Source organism: Salvelinus fontinalis, unplaced genomic scaffold, assembly GCF_029448725.1.
Source record: "Salvelinus fontinalis isolate EN_2023a unplaced genomic scaffold, ASM2944872v1 scaffold_0667, whole genome shotgun sequence".
Classification (NCBI taxonomy): Eukaryota; Metazoa; Chordata; class Actinopteri; order Salmoniformes; family Salmonidae; genus Salvelinus; species Salvelinus fontinalis.
In genome coordinates this window covers 2,336-18,363 of record NW_026600876.1, presented here as the reverse complement: position 1 = coordinate 18,363, position 16,028 = coordinate 2,336, and the positions used below count along the sequence as shown (strand labels likewise).

At 44.1% G+C, this 16,028-nt stretch overlaps 2 protein-coding genes across 2 annotated transcripts in view; both read right to left on the bottom strand.

The window, feature by feature from the left end:
• LOC129846953 (poly(A)-specific ribonuclease PARN-like) overlaps window positions 1–2,927 on the bottom strand; it is a 32,426-nt gene extending 29,499 nt beyond the window's left edge. The window contains exons 1-3 of the mRNA XM_055914770.1: window positions 2,211–2,927; window positions 1,929–2,006; window positions 1,675–1,754 (exon numbers count right to left, since the gene is read on the bottom strand). Coding sequence (XP_055770745.1) covers window positions 1,675–1,754; window positions 1,929–2,006; window positions 2,211–2,229 — 177 coding nt within the window. The 5' untranslated portion in view covers window positions 2,230–2,927. The remainder of the gene's footprint in view (window positions 1–1,674; window positions 1,755–1,928; window positions 2,007–2,210) is intronic.
• A 1,662-nt stretch (window positions 2,928–4,589) lies between these two features.
• Window positions 4,590–13,981, bottom strand: LOC129846952 (zinc finger protein 569-like). The gene is made up of 2 exons (XM_055914769.1): window positions 12,969–13,981; window positions 4,590–12,184 (listed from the first exon to the last, which is right to left on the bottom strand). The coding sequence occupies exons 1-2, from the start codon at window positions 13,932–13,934 to the stop codon at window positions 10,511–10,513; spliced, it is 2,640 nt and encodes an 879-aa protein (XP_055770744.1). The 5' UTR covers window positions 13,935–13,981; the 3' UTR covers window positions 4,590–10,510.
• Window positions 13,982–16,028: the final 2,047 nt, after the last annotated feature.

Here is a 16,028-nt window from a genome sequence, read left to right as displayed (position 1 = left end):
ATCACAATTCCAGTGGGTCAGAAGTTTACATACAGCAAGTTGACTGTGCCTTTAAACAGCTTGGAAAATTCCAGAAAATGTCATGGCTTTAGAAGCTTCTGATTGCCTCAAATGATGTCAATTAGCCTATTGGAGGTGTACCTGTGGATGTATTTCAAGGCCTACCTTCAAACTCCGTGCCTCTTTGCTTGACATCATGGGAAAATCAAAAGAAATCAGCCAAGACATCAGAAAACAAATGGTAAACCTCCACAAGTCTGGTTCATCCTTGGGAGCTACTTCTAAACGCCTGAAGGTACCACGTTCATCTGTACAAACAATAGTACGCAAGTATAAACACCATGGGACCACGCAGCTGTCATGCCGCTCAGGAAGGAGACACATTCTGTCTCCTAGCGATGAATGTACTTTGGCGCAAAAAGTGCAAATCAAACCCAGAACAACAGCAAAGGACCTTGTGAAGATGCTGGAGGAAACAGTTAAAAAAGTATCTACATCCACAGTAAAACAAGTCCTATATCGACATAACCTGAAAGGCCGCTCAGCAAGGAAGCTAGTGCTTCAAAACTGCCATTAAAAAGCCAGACTACGGTTTGCAACTGCACACGGGGACAAAGATCATACTTTTTGGAGAAATGTCCTCTGGTCTGATGAAACTGAAATATAACTGTTTGGCCATAATGACCAACGTTATGTTTGGAGGGAAAAGGGGGAGGCTTGCAAGCCAAAGAACACCATCTCAACCGTGAAGCATGGGGGTGGCAGCATCATTTTGTGGGGCGGCTTTGCTGCAGGAGGGACTGGTGCACTTCACAAAATGGATGGCATCATGAGGCAGGAAAACTATGTGGATATATTGAAGCAACATCACAAGACCTCAGTCAGGAAGTTAAAGCTTGGTTGCAAATGGGTCTTCCAAATGGACATTGACCCCAAGCATACTTCCAAAGTTGTGGCAAAATGGCTTGAGAACAACAAAGTCAAGGTATTGGAGTGGCAATCACAAAGCCCTGACCTCAATCCTACAGAAAATGTGTGGGCAGAACTGAAAACGTGTATGCGAGCAAGGAGGCCTACAAACCTGATTCAGTTACACCAGCTCTGTCAGAAGGAATGGGCCAAAATTCACCCAACTTACTGTGGGAAGCTTGTGGAAGGCCAACCAAAACGTTTGACCCAAGTTAAAGCAATGCTACCAAATACTAATTGAGTGTATGTAAACGTCTGACCCACTGGGAATGTGATGAAAGAAATAAAAGCTGGGGGGAAAAAATTCGCTCCACTATTATTCTGGCATTTCACATTATTAAAATAAAGTGGTGATCCTAACTGACCTAAGACAGGGACTTTTTACTAGGATTATATGTCAGGAATGATGAAAAACTGAGTTTAAATCTTTGGCTAAGGTGTATGTAAACTTCTGACTTCAACTGTAGCTACTCACTCAGTACCTAACCGAGGAGTTATAACCAGGGCCATGTATTTAGTGTTAGAGTTTTGAATATCGTTCTCATTCTAGACATTCCGTTCCATAGCATTGTTAAATAATCCCCATGTTAAACTAACGGGGAACCAACATGGCTGCCATAAAATGTTGTAGTGTCAAGTAAATGCAGCATAATGCAGAAACCGCATTGCCCCCAACTCTAAACGCATGCCTCTCTTGACGATTACCTTTTTTAGTTTCATGTAGCGCTCCTCTGGAGTGTCCAACCCGTTAGTCAGTGCGCTGACGTTGGGCCCATCGCTAATACCTGAAACAGAAGAGTATTTTCTACTGTATTAACTAGAAAATTATGAAGCTGTCAGAGTTCAAAACCGACTGCGCGTGTGGCTTGTAGCAGCAACGGGAACTGGTTGGCCAGCGAGCTAGCTAAGTTGTAACTATAAACGTTTGCCAGTTAAATAGCTAGCTAACAATGGCTTACCTGAAAATTCCCCATCGATTGCGATAAAGTCTGCTTCCTCTATTGCGCTGTACACAGTACTTAAACTGTCTTTGAAATCTGTAATACAAAAACAACAATCAGCCAACATGCGTTGGTGGTTACTCAACACGCAAGCTAGCTAGTTAGCATTCACAACCTCGCGGACGTGAACGGAATCATATTCGTGCGGTGAGGAACGACAGCTAACGTTGTGTATCTAATAGCATATGAATATAATCTTGGTGTATATTATCTATAAGGGTGCATAAAGAGGTGAATTACTTGTGCGTGTCACCTCCATCCCTGCAGAAAGAAAAAAATACAATGTACCAAACCGCTGCTGTCACTCAAGAGGATTTTAATCTTTCCAACAAACACTTCCGGCGTAGTGACGTTTTTTGACACGGCGTCAATCAAAATATGGCTACGACAAAATAAAAGCCGTATGATGCACGAATCACGTTTACGCGCTTTCTATGTATGTACAGTATGGATTTATTAGTTGTGCGGTGAGCATAACTGAACATGTTATAATGAGTGTGTCCCCCATTTTGAATAGCAATTTTAATTTGTCTTTTCACGCCATCAACAGTCACCCAATGCAAAAGCACAAAACTCTGCCATGAAAGACGGACTGAAATGAAGATCCACATTTTTTAGATAGGTGACAAATAATGGTAGTATAGCAATCTTATCCGGATTAATGTGTGTTTATGTAAAAATTACACATTTGACTATTGTTATCTAACTTAAACTAGAATTACACCTTTATTGTCATTATTGATCAATTAACAAATAATTACACATCTAAGAATTTAATTTCTGTCCTCACAAAATGTTGATGCAACACTACATACATGCACTTTGCCTGTGACGCTTGAACCCTTGGTTATACTAGGACCCTAGGTTATACTAGAACCCGTGGTTATACCAGGACCCTTGGTTATACTAGGACCCTAAGTTATACTAGGACCCTAAGTTATACTAGAACCCTAAATTATACTAGGACCCTAAGTTATACTAGGACCCTTGGTTATACTAGGACCCTAGATTATGCATAATCCTTCTTACTCATAAAGATCTACTCCAACAACACATTGCTGTCACCATTTTTATTAACTCTAGTTGGCGTTCAGCAATAAATTGAAAACGTTCCTTGAAATGGACAACATACACTACATGACCAGAATTATGTGACCTGCTCGTCAAACATCTCATTCCAAAATGACGGGCATCAATATGGAGTTGGTCCCAAAACCCCCCCTTTGCTGCTATAACAGCCTCCACTCTACTGGGACGGCTTTGGAACATTGTTGCGGGGACTTGCTTCCATTCAGCCACGAGCATTAGTGAGGTCGGGCACTGATGCTAGTAATTAGGCCTGGCTTGCGATTAGGCCTGGCTGAGTGAGGTCAGTGCTCTGTGCAGGCAAGTCAAGTTCTTCCACATCGATCTCGACAAACCATTTCTGAATGGACCTCGCTTTGTGCACAGGAGCATTGTCATTCTGAAACAGGAAAGGGCTTTCCCCAAACTGTTGCCACAAAGTTGAATCATCTAGAAAGTCATTGTACGCTGTCGTGTTAAGATTTCCCTCCACTGGAAATTAAGAGCCTGAACCATGAAAAGCAGCCACAGACCATTACTTATCGTAGGCTTGTGTGCAGCTGCTCAGCTATTGAAACCCATTTCCTAAAGCTCCCGACGAACAGTTATTGTGCTGATGTTGCTTCTGTAACAGTATAACTTTAAACCGTCCCCTCGCCCCGACCCGGGCGCGAACCAGGGACCCTCTGCACACATCAACAACGGTCGCCCACGAAGCACGGTCGTTACCCATCGCTCCACAAAGGCCACACTCACCCCCCTTTCAACCTCCTCCTTTTCCGCAGCAACCAGTGATCCGGGTCAACAGCATCAATTTAACAGTATAACTTTAAACCGTCCCCTCGCCCCGACACGGGCGCGAACCAGGGACCCTCTGCACACATCAACAACGGTTGCCCACGAAGCACGGTCGTTACCCATCGCTCCACAAAGGCCACGGCCATTGCAAAGCAGGGGGCAACCCTACTTAAAGTCTCAGAGCAAGTGACGTAACTGATTGAAATGCTACTAGCGCGTACCCGCTAACTAGCTAGCCATTTCACATCCGTTACACTTCCAGAGGCAGTTTGGTACTCGGTAGTGAGTTTTGCAACCAAAGACAGACGGTTTTTACACTCTGTGCGTTTCAGCACTCGGTGGTCCCGTTCTGTGAGCTTGTGTGGCCTGCCACTTCGCGGCTGAGACGTCGTTGCTCCAAGATGTTTCCACTTCACAATAACAGCACTTACAGTTGACCGGAGCAGCTCTAGCAGGGCAGAAATGTGATGAACTGACTTGTTGGAAAGGTGGAATCCTATGACGATGCCACGTTGAAAGTCACTGAGCTCTTCAGTAAGGCCATTTTACTACCAATGTTTGTCTATGGAGATTGCATGGCTGTGTGCTCAATTTTATACACCTGTCAGCAACAGGTGTGGCTGAAATAGCCAAATCCACTAAATTGAAGGGGTGTTCACATACACAAGTATCTTAACATCAACTCTTAACACAAAAACTCAACTTGAACTCAACTTGAACAGGGAGCCGAGCAGCATTATTTCAGTTTGAGAGAGATTGACAAAATATAATTATATTCACAAGTTATACATACAGGATACAACAGCATGGCATTTTTGAATGTATTATGAACTAGTCATGGTGGTAAGACTGCTGACAAGTCTTTTAAAACCAGAAATCAAGACACATGGACCCAATGGGCCCAGTCCTAAATTCCCCCTAGACCCTAGACCTAGATCCTAGACACTAGATCCTAGACCTTACGCCATATGCACTTGTGGAGATCGGAGAGGTTTTGTCAGGTGTAAGCAATATGGTAATAGCTCTACCACTCAATGATAGGCGGAAGTCATACCATATTGCTTACAACCAATTAGATTATCTTACATCTCCACAAGTGCATAGGGTCTAGATGTCAATTTGGGATTGGGCCCTTCTCCAATGGTCCAATGATAGGAAGTCAGCTGTATAGAGTTGTACATTCAGCCGTTTGTCTCTGGTAACCTCAGTCATCTAGATCTGCCAACATGGAGGGGTTGTCAAGGTGACGGTATTACCACCAGACCGGCGGTCACAAGCCATGACGGCAGTCAAATTCCACGTGACTGTTTAGTCACGGTAATTAGGCTTTTCCGATGCTCCAGATTGTCTTTAGTAGCCTAACCAAACTTGCGAACTGCCTGGTACTCAGCACTGTATTGTCCCTTTAAATCACTCTGACATCAATGCAAATGTAATGTCAAATCTAATCAAAACACTTCATGAGAGCCCATGAGCTCATGTTGCTCAACATTTCTATAGACTATGTAATTGCGTGAGAAAACAGAGTGATGGCCTCTATTAGAAAGAGGAAGATCCCATCAGCTTTCTGTAGGCTAGACCTATTATATTTATAAACGTTCCTTATATTAAGCACATTGCTTCTCTTTACAATAGGAGTATAGCCTACCTGGCTGGCATGAAAATGAACCACAGGAAAAACGTCCTCCATTTCCCTATTTAAGTGCATAGTTGACACATTTTTTCCCCCATACCCCTGTTTCAATACAGGTGCATGATAATGGTCAATTCTAAATCAAAACTACATTTCACACATATTCTTTAGTATATGTAAATACAACATTAAATGAAGAATAGTCTGATGGGTGACAATATTAGCCTATCACTTGTGAATGATATATTATCACTTGTGAATGATATATTATCACTTGTGAATGATGCCCAGCTTCTGCAGTAAGGCAAGGAATAACTCATGCGTTTTATTGCGACTTTTTCAAATCCTAGTCGCACACCGTATGTAGCCCAGCCCATAGGCCTGTATGGCTTGATAAGGTTTTTATCACAACTAAAGTGACCAAATAACTCCCTAAAATTAAGCACAGGAAGCACAGGTAGCCTAGTGGTTAGAGCGTTGGGCCAGTAACCGAAAGGTTGCCAGATCAAATCCCCGAGCCGACAAGGTAAAAATCTGTCATTCTGCCCCTGAACCAGACGGTTAACCCACTGTTCCCTAGGCCGTCATTGAAAATAATAATTTGTTCTGAACTGACTTGCCTAGTTAAATAAAGGTAAAATAATAAACATTAAACCGCTTTATAACCGGTGTAGAGCCTAATAAGCTGTGTGAGAGTTTCAAGCTTGGGGGAAATCATTTTCACCATAAATATGCATATATATATATAATATATATAATAATAATATATAATAAAGTATTACATGCACAATCGTATTGACCTTCGGCGACAGTGTTTTCCTGCTAATTGATTGCATTGTGGAACATTCACACTTATAGCCAAACCACCGTGTCCATTGATACAGTTCTAATATGAAGAACTGGCCTCATAGAAATAGTATCATAGTTTATCAACATTTTGAGCTAAACGTTCTGATCTGTTGCACCAGCCTCGTTGCTTTAAAAAATATATATATGTTTGGAGGCGAGTTGCTGTATTCATTTGGGATCTATTGCATTCTACAAGCTGTCCTAGAGTATGTTTGGCATATTTGTCACGTTCTGACCATAGTTCTTGTGTGTTTTTCCTTGTTTTGTGTTGGTCAGGACGTGAGCTGGGTTTGCATTCTATGTTTTGTGTTTCTATGTGGGGATTGTCAATTGGCCTGATGTGGTTCTCAATCAGAGGCAGGTGTTTGTCATTGTCTCTGATTGGGAACCATATTAAGGTGGCCTGTTTTGTGTTGGGATTTGTGGGTGGTTGTTTCCTGTCTTTGTGTTTCTCTGCACCAGATAGGACTGTTTCGGTTTGCCAAGTTTGTTATTTTGTATTTTTGTAAGTGTTCACGGTTTCGTCTATTAAACATGTTGAGCACTGGCTACACTGCGTGTTGGTCCGATCCCTGCTACACCTCCTCTTCTCGTGAAGAGGAGGAAGGCTGCTGTTGCAATATTTATTCCTTGCACAGAAGAACAGTTAACCAATAGCATAGATCAACTTTTGCACTATGGGGGGAGGATAGTACATTGGCATAAGCTAGTGCTGTTGCTGTTGGTTAGACCGACTCATCTGATTGGTTGACGAAAAGTAAAATGTGGACAGTTGTAACATTTACGCCCCCGATGTGTCTGTCTTCATTTCCTTTTAGCCTACTTCTTAGCTGAAATGACTGTGACATGGACCCGATCACGTGACGGGCATTGGCTACATCTGAAGGAGCCATATGAGTGAGAGTAATTATAATTATTATAACACCCACATTGGCCATGAAAAGGCACAGATTTTGTTTAATGGGGCATTACAGCCACACAAGGGGGATGCCACCGGGAAATTCGAGGCCTGGTGAGAATATTGTCAAGTGCTTGTCAAATTGTGAATGAGAGACTGATGAAGTGTGTTCAGCTTGCGACTTTTTTCAAATCATCAGAGTCCCATCATGCAGCCTTATAATATGTTAAGAATGAGAACATATCTCAACGTTCGTATCACAACGAAAGTCGAATAAATAACTCTGAACGAAGCATATGGGAGAACCAGTTTCTTTGTTAACCGCTCAACACAGAAAAGTGTGCACTTCCTTTGAAATCGTTTGGGGAAAATATCCTTTCTATTTTATTTAGCTGTGTTCAATTGTGATATATTAAATGAAATGTTTATACTTTAAAAAAAATGTATTAACTAGGCAAGTCAGTTAATTAATAAGAACAAATTCTTATTTACAATGACGGCCTATCCCGGCCAAACCCTAACCCGGACTACGCTGGGCCAATTGTGTGCCGCCCCATGGGACTCCCAACCAAGGCCCGTTGTGATACAGCCTGGAATCGAACCAGGGTCTGTAGTGACGCCTGTAGCACTGAGATACAGTGCCTTAGACCGCTGCGCCACTAGGGAGCCCAAACGTCTGCATCAGACGCTTGTAGGTTAAGCGTGGAAGCCAGGAGATTATGATAATTTAAACGGTCAATTGCCATGAGACCGGCAGTTATTTACTTGGCAGTTATTTGCTTGATAATTACCTGCTGACAAAATGTCATGACCGCCACAGCCCTAGTGAAGGCCGAGCAAGGGCACGTGGTAGGTAGGGGTTTGGGACGTCCTGAATCCCAAATGGCAACCCATTGAGCAGGGGTCAAAAGTAGTGCACTATATAGGACATAAGGTGGTATTTGGGACAGGCTGAGTCTAGGGCCGTGTTCCAATACTTTAGAAATGCTTCCTTCTGTACATGGCCTGTAGTCTTGTGGTAACACAGCTGGATGCTCTATGTATGCCTCAGCCTCCCCACTGGAGACCAGGGTTCAATCCCTGCATCTACTCTTCACTGTCTCCCCTGCTCATCTGTCTCCCCCTCTACTTCTAACCTGTCTCCATTAAAAACAATTACAACATCAAATATACCCACCTTTAAAAAAAAAAATCCTTCACATCTTGTCTCCTTGAAGTAGTAAACACATCTATAAGGGATTGGACAGGTGTAAACCAGGTTACAATGGAGTCTGATGTGGGTAGGGATAAGGGACATGCTGATTGTGTGGTGGGTAGGGATAAGGGACATGCTGACTGTGTGGTGGGTAGGGTATAAGGGACATGCTGATTGTGTGGTGGGATAAGGGACATGCTGATTGTGTGGTGGGATAAGGGACATGCTGATTGTGTGGTGGGATAAGGGACATGCTGATTGTGTGGTGGGATAAGGGACATGCTGATTGTGTGGTGGGATAAGGGACATGCTGATTGTGTGGTGGGTAGGGATAAGGGACATGCTGATTGTGTGGTGGGTAGGGATAAGGGACATGCTGATTGTGTGGTGGGTAGGGATAAGGGACATGCTGATTGTGTGGTGGGTAGGGATAAGGGACATGCTGATTGTGTGGTGGGTAGGGATAAGGGACATGCTGATTGTGTGGTGGGTAGGGATAAGGGATATGCTGATTGTGTGGTGGGTAGGGATAAGGGACATGCTGATTGTTTGGTGGGTAGGGATAAGGGACATGCTGATTGTGTGGTGGGATAAGGGACATGCTGATTGTGTGGTGGGATAAGGGACATGCTGATTGTGTGGTGGGATAAGGGACATGCTGATTGTGTGGTGGGATAAGGGACATGCTGATTGTGGGTAGGGATAAGGGACATACAGATTGTGTGGTGGGAAGGGATAAGGGACATGCTGATTGTGTGGTGGGATAAGGGACATGCTGATTGTGTGGTGGGATAAGGGACATGCTGATTGTGTGGTGGGATAAGGGATAAGGGACATGCTGATTGTGTGGTGGGTAGGAATAAGGGACCTGCTGATTGTGTGGTGGGATAAGGGACATGCTGATTGTGGGTAGGGTGAAGGGACATGCTGATTGTGTGGTGGGTAGGGGTAAGGGACATGCTGATTGTGTGGTGGGTAGGGATAAGGGACATGCTGATTGTGTGGTGGGATAAGGGACATGCTGATTGTGTGGTGGGTAGGGATAAGGGACATGCTGATTGTGGGGAGGGATAAGGGACATGCTAATTGTGTGGTGGGATAAGGGACATGCTGATTGTGTGGTGGGTAGGGATAAGGGACATGCTGATTGTGTGGTGGGATAAGGGACATGCTGATTGTGTGGTGGGATAAGGGACATGCTGATTGTGTGGTGGGTAGGGATAAGGGACATGCTGATTGTGTGGTGGGATAAGGGACATGCTGATTGTGTGGTGGGATAAGGGACATGCTGATTGTGTGGTGGGATAAGGGACATGCTAATTGTGTGGTGGGATAAGGGACATGCTGATTGTGGGTAGGGATAAGGGACATACAGATTATGTGGTGGGAAGGGATAAGGGACATGCTAATTGTGTGGTGGGATAAGGGATAAGGGACATGCTGATTGTGTGGTGGGATAAGGGACATGCTGATTGTGTGGTGGGTAGGGATAAGGGACATGCTGATTGTGTGGTGGGATAAGGGACATGCTGATTGTGGGTAGGGATAAGGGACATGCTGATTGTGTGGTGGGATAAGGGACATGCTGATTGTGTGGTGGGTAGGGTATAAGGGACATACAGATTATGTGGTGGGTAGGGATAAGGGACATGCTAATTGTGTGGTGGGTTGGGATAAGGGACATGCTGATTGTGTGGTGGGATAAGGGATAAGGGACATGCTGATTGTGTGGTGGGATAAGGGACATGCTGATTGTGTGGTGGGATAAGGGACATGCTGATTGTGTGGTGGGTAGGGATAAGGGACATGCTGATTGTGTGGTGGGATAAGGGATAAGGGACATGCTGATTGTGTGGTGGGATAAGGGATAAGGGACATGCTGATTGTGTGGTGGGTAGGGATAAGGGACATGCTGATTGTGTGGTGGGTAGGGATAAGGGACATGCTGATTGTGTGGTGGGATAAGGGATAAGGGACATGCTGATTGTGTGGTGGGATAAGGGATAAGGGACATGCTGATTGTGTGGTGGGTAGGGATAAGGGACATGCTGATTGTGTGGTGGGATAAGGGACATGCTGATTGTGTGGTGGGTGAGCTCTTTTCATGTGTCTCTCCAAGCCTTCCCACAATGAAGGGCACCTCCCGCTTCGTTACATTCTTCTTTGCGGTCTGCAACGTCATCATCGGATTGGCTGGGACTCATGGGCTCCGCCTTCAGTCCGATGCTAGGCAACCAATCTCTGTCCTCAACGTTGCAGTCTACATCATCAGCATGAGCCTGGCTGAGACTCACAGGGGCACCACAAGCATCCTCCTGTTTCAGCTGGAGTGACCAAGATGTTCCCTGCTCCTCCGATTTAATTGAATGCACATTCATTTCCTCCCTACTTCCTGTAGGGTCACTCCTCTCTGTGTTGAGCATCTTAACAACCATCTCCTTTCCTGGGTGAGTTTTTCTCATGTGTCTCTTTAAGTTTCCAGAATCACTCCAAGCCTTCCCACAACGAGGGCAGACGAACGGTTTCTCTCCCGTATGAGTTCTCTGGTGTCTCTTAAGACAGCCGGCCTTTTTGAACCCCTTACCGCATGTAGTGCACAAGTGTGGTTTGAGAAAAACACTTTCTGACTGGGAAGTAGTCACATCACTCTCCCTCTGCTCTGGTGTGTGCCTCTCTAGATCAGATTTCGCCTCCAGTCTGTTGCTAGACAACCTAGTTCTTCCTCCCTCGTCACAGTCTTCAGAATAATCATCGGCTTGGTTGAGACTCATTGGTGCACCGCTAGCATCCACCAGTATCCTTCTGATGTCCTCTTTCAGCTGGAGTGACCGAGACATTCCCTGCTCCTCTGATTTTATTGAATCCACATTCATTTCCTCCCTACTTCCTGTAGGGTCACTCCTCTGAGTGCCGAGCCTCTTAACAACCATCTCTTCTCCTGGGTGAGTTTTTCTCATGTGTCTCTTTAAGTTTCCAGAATCACTCCAAGCCCTCCCACAACGAGGGCAGACAAACGGTTTCTCCCCCGTATGAGTTCTCAGGTGTCTCTTAAGACAGCCAGCCTGATGGAATCCCTTACCACATTCAGAGCACACATGTGGGTTCTTCAGAGGATCACTTGGCGGGTGTTGTGTTTTCATGTGTGATTCCAGTCTTTCTGCAGTTATGAAGCTCTTCTTACATTGACCACAACGGTGAGGATGATCTGTGTGAAAAACTAGCCGGTGATGTTTCAGGCTTGATTTTACAATGAATTGTTTTCCACAATCCGAGCAGTGGTGAGGTTTCACTGTGTGTTGTTTAACAGTATGCCTTCTCATGTGTCTCTTTAAGTTTCCATAATCACTCCAAGCCTTCCCACAACGAGTGCAGATGTACGGTTTCTCCCCCGTATGAGTTCTCTGGTGTGTCTTAAGACTGCCGGCCTGTGTGAATCTCTTTCCGCATTCAGAGCACATGTATGGTTTCTCTCCAGACAGATACAGTAAGTGTCTTTTCAGATTGGTTGCTGTGGTAAAATTCTTCCCACAGTGATCACAGATATGGGATCTAGGCCTGTTTCCTGAGAGGGTTTTGTGTTGTTCAGCATTAGACGAGCTGTGGGATTTCTCTCCTGTCTGTGTTGCCTTGTGTATTTTAAGGCCACTCTGCCCCGGTGTCTTCCTGCAGTCGACAAGACGCACAGACACCATCTTCAGACCGCACAATAAGGCGCTACCGGGAGAGGCACGCCCCGGGGACTCTGGGAGGGTGGAAGAGGGCCAGAGAGGCTTGTCCTGGAAATCAGAAAAATAGACATGAAATCAAAAATCATGGTGCAGGGATTTTTCTTCCATTGAAGTCCTGGAAAAACAGTTTCAGGGTAAAGGACCGAAACCAGATAGAAAGTAGAAAAGATAACAGACCGATTACATGTATCAATAATGTCATCTGAGAACTAACAATCAAAATAAACACTAGACAGTCAGGGAGAATAAACAACGCCAAAAACAATTAATTTAGCAGGAATAAGATTGTTTTTGTTTGAGCAGAATAACAAAGCATTAACCATGGCAAAATGCATAGAGTTCAAGGAAATTAGCTTCAAACTGCAAAATCTTCTCTCAGGTCCATGGCAGAATATGTAGAAACGCAAAAAAAATGTTGCTTTAAAAATGTGTTAAAAATCTCTCTCAGCTCCATGGAGAAAATTGGCTTAAAATGCTAAGAATTCTGTACACCGCCAAGATGGGGGCCTCTAAAATGCTGTCCAAAATTCAACTGAGCCAATGGGCCGACCCCGCCCATTGACACACCCCCATGCCACGCCCACCCCCTAAGCCCATTTTTGATCCAGAAAAACCCTTAGTGTGGGAAACGCTCTCCTACCTGTCAAGGAATTTTGAAGTCTCAAGAGTCTTTCCTCGATAACTCTGCCTCCTCCTCCCAATGCATTGGAGGACAAAGTCCAAGAGGTGGAGCCTCAGTGATTCTCCTCCCAATGCATTTATAAAAAGGAGGTTGGGGAATCAAGGAAAGACTGTTGAGAAACAAAATACATAATGACTGGAAAGTACTCACGCAACTGTGGCTCTCTTGAGCTGACTCCCACTCCAGTCCGTTGCTTGGCAACGTAGTGCCTCCCGCTTCGTTCCATTCTTCTTTACGGTCTGCAATGTCATCGTCGGATTGGCTGGGACTCATGGGCTCCGCCTTCAGTCCGATGCTAGGCAACCAATCTCTGTCCTCAACGTTGCAGTCTACATCATCAGCATGAGCCTGGCTGAGACTCACAGGGGCACCACAAGCATCCTCCTGTTTCAGCTGGAGTGACCAAGACGTTCCCTGCTCCTCCGATTTAATTGAATCCACATTCATTTCCTCCCTACTTCCTGTAGGGTCACTCCTCTGTGTGTTGAGCATCTTAACAACCATCTCCTTTCCTGGGTGAGTTTTTCTCATGTGTCTCTTTAAGTTTCCAGAATCACTCCAAGCCCTCCCACAACGAGGGCAGACGAACGGTTTCTCCCCCGTATGAGTTCTCAGGTGTCTCTTAAGACAGCCGGCCTGATGGAATCCCTTACCGCATGTAGTGCACAAGTGTGGTTTGAGAAAAACACTTTCTGACTGGGAAGTAGTCACATCACTCTCCCTCTGCTCTGGTGTGTGCCTCTCTAGATCAGATTTTGCCTCCAGTCTGTTACTAGGCAACCTAGATCCTCCCTCTTCGTTCCATTCTTCGTCACAGTCTACATCATCATCGGCTTGGCTGGGACTCATGAGTGCACTGCTACCATCCTCCAGTATCCTCCTGATGTCGTCTTTCAGTTGGACTAACCAAGACATTCCCTGCTCCTCTGATTTCATTGACTCCGTATTGTCCCACATTTCCTCCATGACTTTACGCCTTAATAAGCGATGATTCATAACTTTAATTTCAGAGCCATCCATTCCACAACGTTCACACAGGTCGCGTAAATTGTCCTCAGTTAAATTCCATAAACTCTTTTCGATTTCATCCATCAACGTTTCCCTCTCTGAACTCATTTTGTCTCAGCAGAGTTAGAATGTTTCTTGCTTTAAAAAAAATCTATAACAACGGAGCTGTCACTAATGTGAGGTGTCTCTCTCCTGTGTTTTCACGGGTCTCCTATATCTCCCTTCACACTGGGAGCTTTATTTTTTATTTAACCTTTATTTAACCAGGCAAGTCAGTTAAGAACAAATTCTTATTTATAATGACGGACTACACCGGTCAAACCCGGACGACACTGGGCCAATTGTGCGCCACCCGACGGGAGTCCAGATCACGGCCGGTTGTGATACAGCCTGGAATCAAACCAGGGTGTCTGTAGTGACGACCTCTAGCACTGAGATGAAGTGTCTTAGACCGCTGCACCACACAGGAAGCTTCAGGAGGTGCTGTTTTGCCAGTCTCTCTGGCCAAGACACAAGTTATTCCAGGGTGAGCGTTATCTCAGAACACCAGATCTTCTTCCTGTCACCAGAACAGTGGAATCTCTTTGTGAGGTCACCTGTGTAAAAATAGGCAGACATGGTGTAAAGGACAAGTCGGATGGGATCCGTTTTTAACCAAACTGCCCCCTGTCATTTATTTGTATTTTTCTTCATTCAAAACTTGACCGTTATGATGGAAGCCTGGTGGCTGTTGTAGGCATGCAGATATTTCAACTTGTCTATGGAGAGCCTAATATAATATTGCCTTGCTTTAAGATCGGAGAAAATCTAAATAATATCAATGAGAATCGTGAACTGTATGCAGACATCTATTTAAAACTGTTGTATTTGGCCATTTATCAATTCATTGGCACAATGTCATGCGTTTCATCTTTTAAAAAGAGAAATAGGCACTAGGAAAGTTTATATATGACAAAAAAATATATAACTTATCTGTAGGCTATGTACATAGCTAGCACTGCACAGCCTTGTTCCCATGTTCTTACCCAAACCGCAAGCAGCCCCTGTTAAACGCTGTAATACCCTTCAAAACACAGTGATGTCGATTCGCTCAGGATAAGTACTATCAGAGGATCTTGGAGTTTGCCAAAAAAAGAACTATAGGTTTTTCCGGGTTAGAATTATTATTCTCTCTCCTTGTGAAAATGACTGGACATGGCAGATTCGCACGGGACTAAAAGTAGGTTAGTTGAGTTTTGTGCACGTGCGCATAATTACTTTACCCGGTCTCCCCCAGCAAAACGAATCACGTCCTAATGGGGACAAAAGCCATTTGTACTGTCAAATATGTAGTGACATTCTATTTCTGTTAAGTCCATCAAATGTTTAAATGTTATACATTTTACCGTCGCTATTTCATGTTTACTTAATATAACAATATAATAGAACAATATTAGGGATCTTTAATACCATTTAAATTGAAAAGGTTTCCACAATCAGGACTTTTATTTTGAAGGTTACAATTTGGAATTTTGGAAGCTAGCTAGCTAGCTAAATAACATAACAGGAACATTAGGTACAACAGCTCATTAATTATATGTAGAGTCCCCTGCCTGTTCTTATCATACAGAAAACAATTGTCATTTTATTCCTGTATCGTCTATGTTTGAGCAGAGATTCAAATTAGTTAGCAGGAGCTATTGATCAGCTAGCTACCCAACTAAAAAAGTAGCATTCTAAAGAGCATGTACATAACAGTAACTAAGCTATGCAACCCTTACGACTAGGTAACTACATCGTTTGAACAACCCCGATACCTAATGCTTTACTGACCAGCTATATTCCAAAATTGTCCCATTCTTACTTCAATCAAATAAGAATGGTGTCCACCATCTTTGGTATTGATACCGTTATGAAGAGGGCAAGAATAACCAGAGATACCTTTATGGAGATGAGAAACTCCAGTGTAATCGTGTTAACGACCATTGTGTACGTTGCCCATGCTTCGTCAATGGGCTGCGTGGTGCATTCTGGGTGATTATTGGAGAACGCACTCACTTCTTCTGGAACCGAATGGGAGTGTATTGGGCTCCAGCTCAAAAAACCAACATTAGCATGAATTACGTAAACAAGAAGTACAACATTAAAAAAAAATGTATCGGGGTGTGAGATAATTAACATGTTCGCTGTAATATCGTATAGCTTTAAAATCATGACATTACA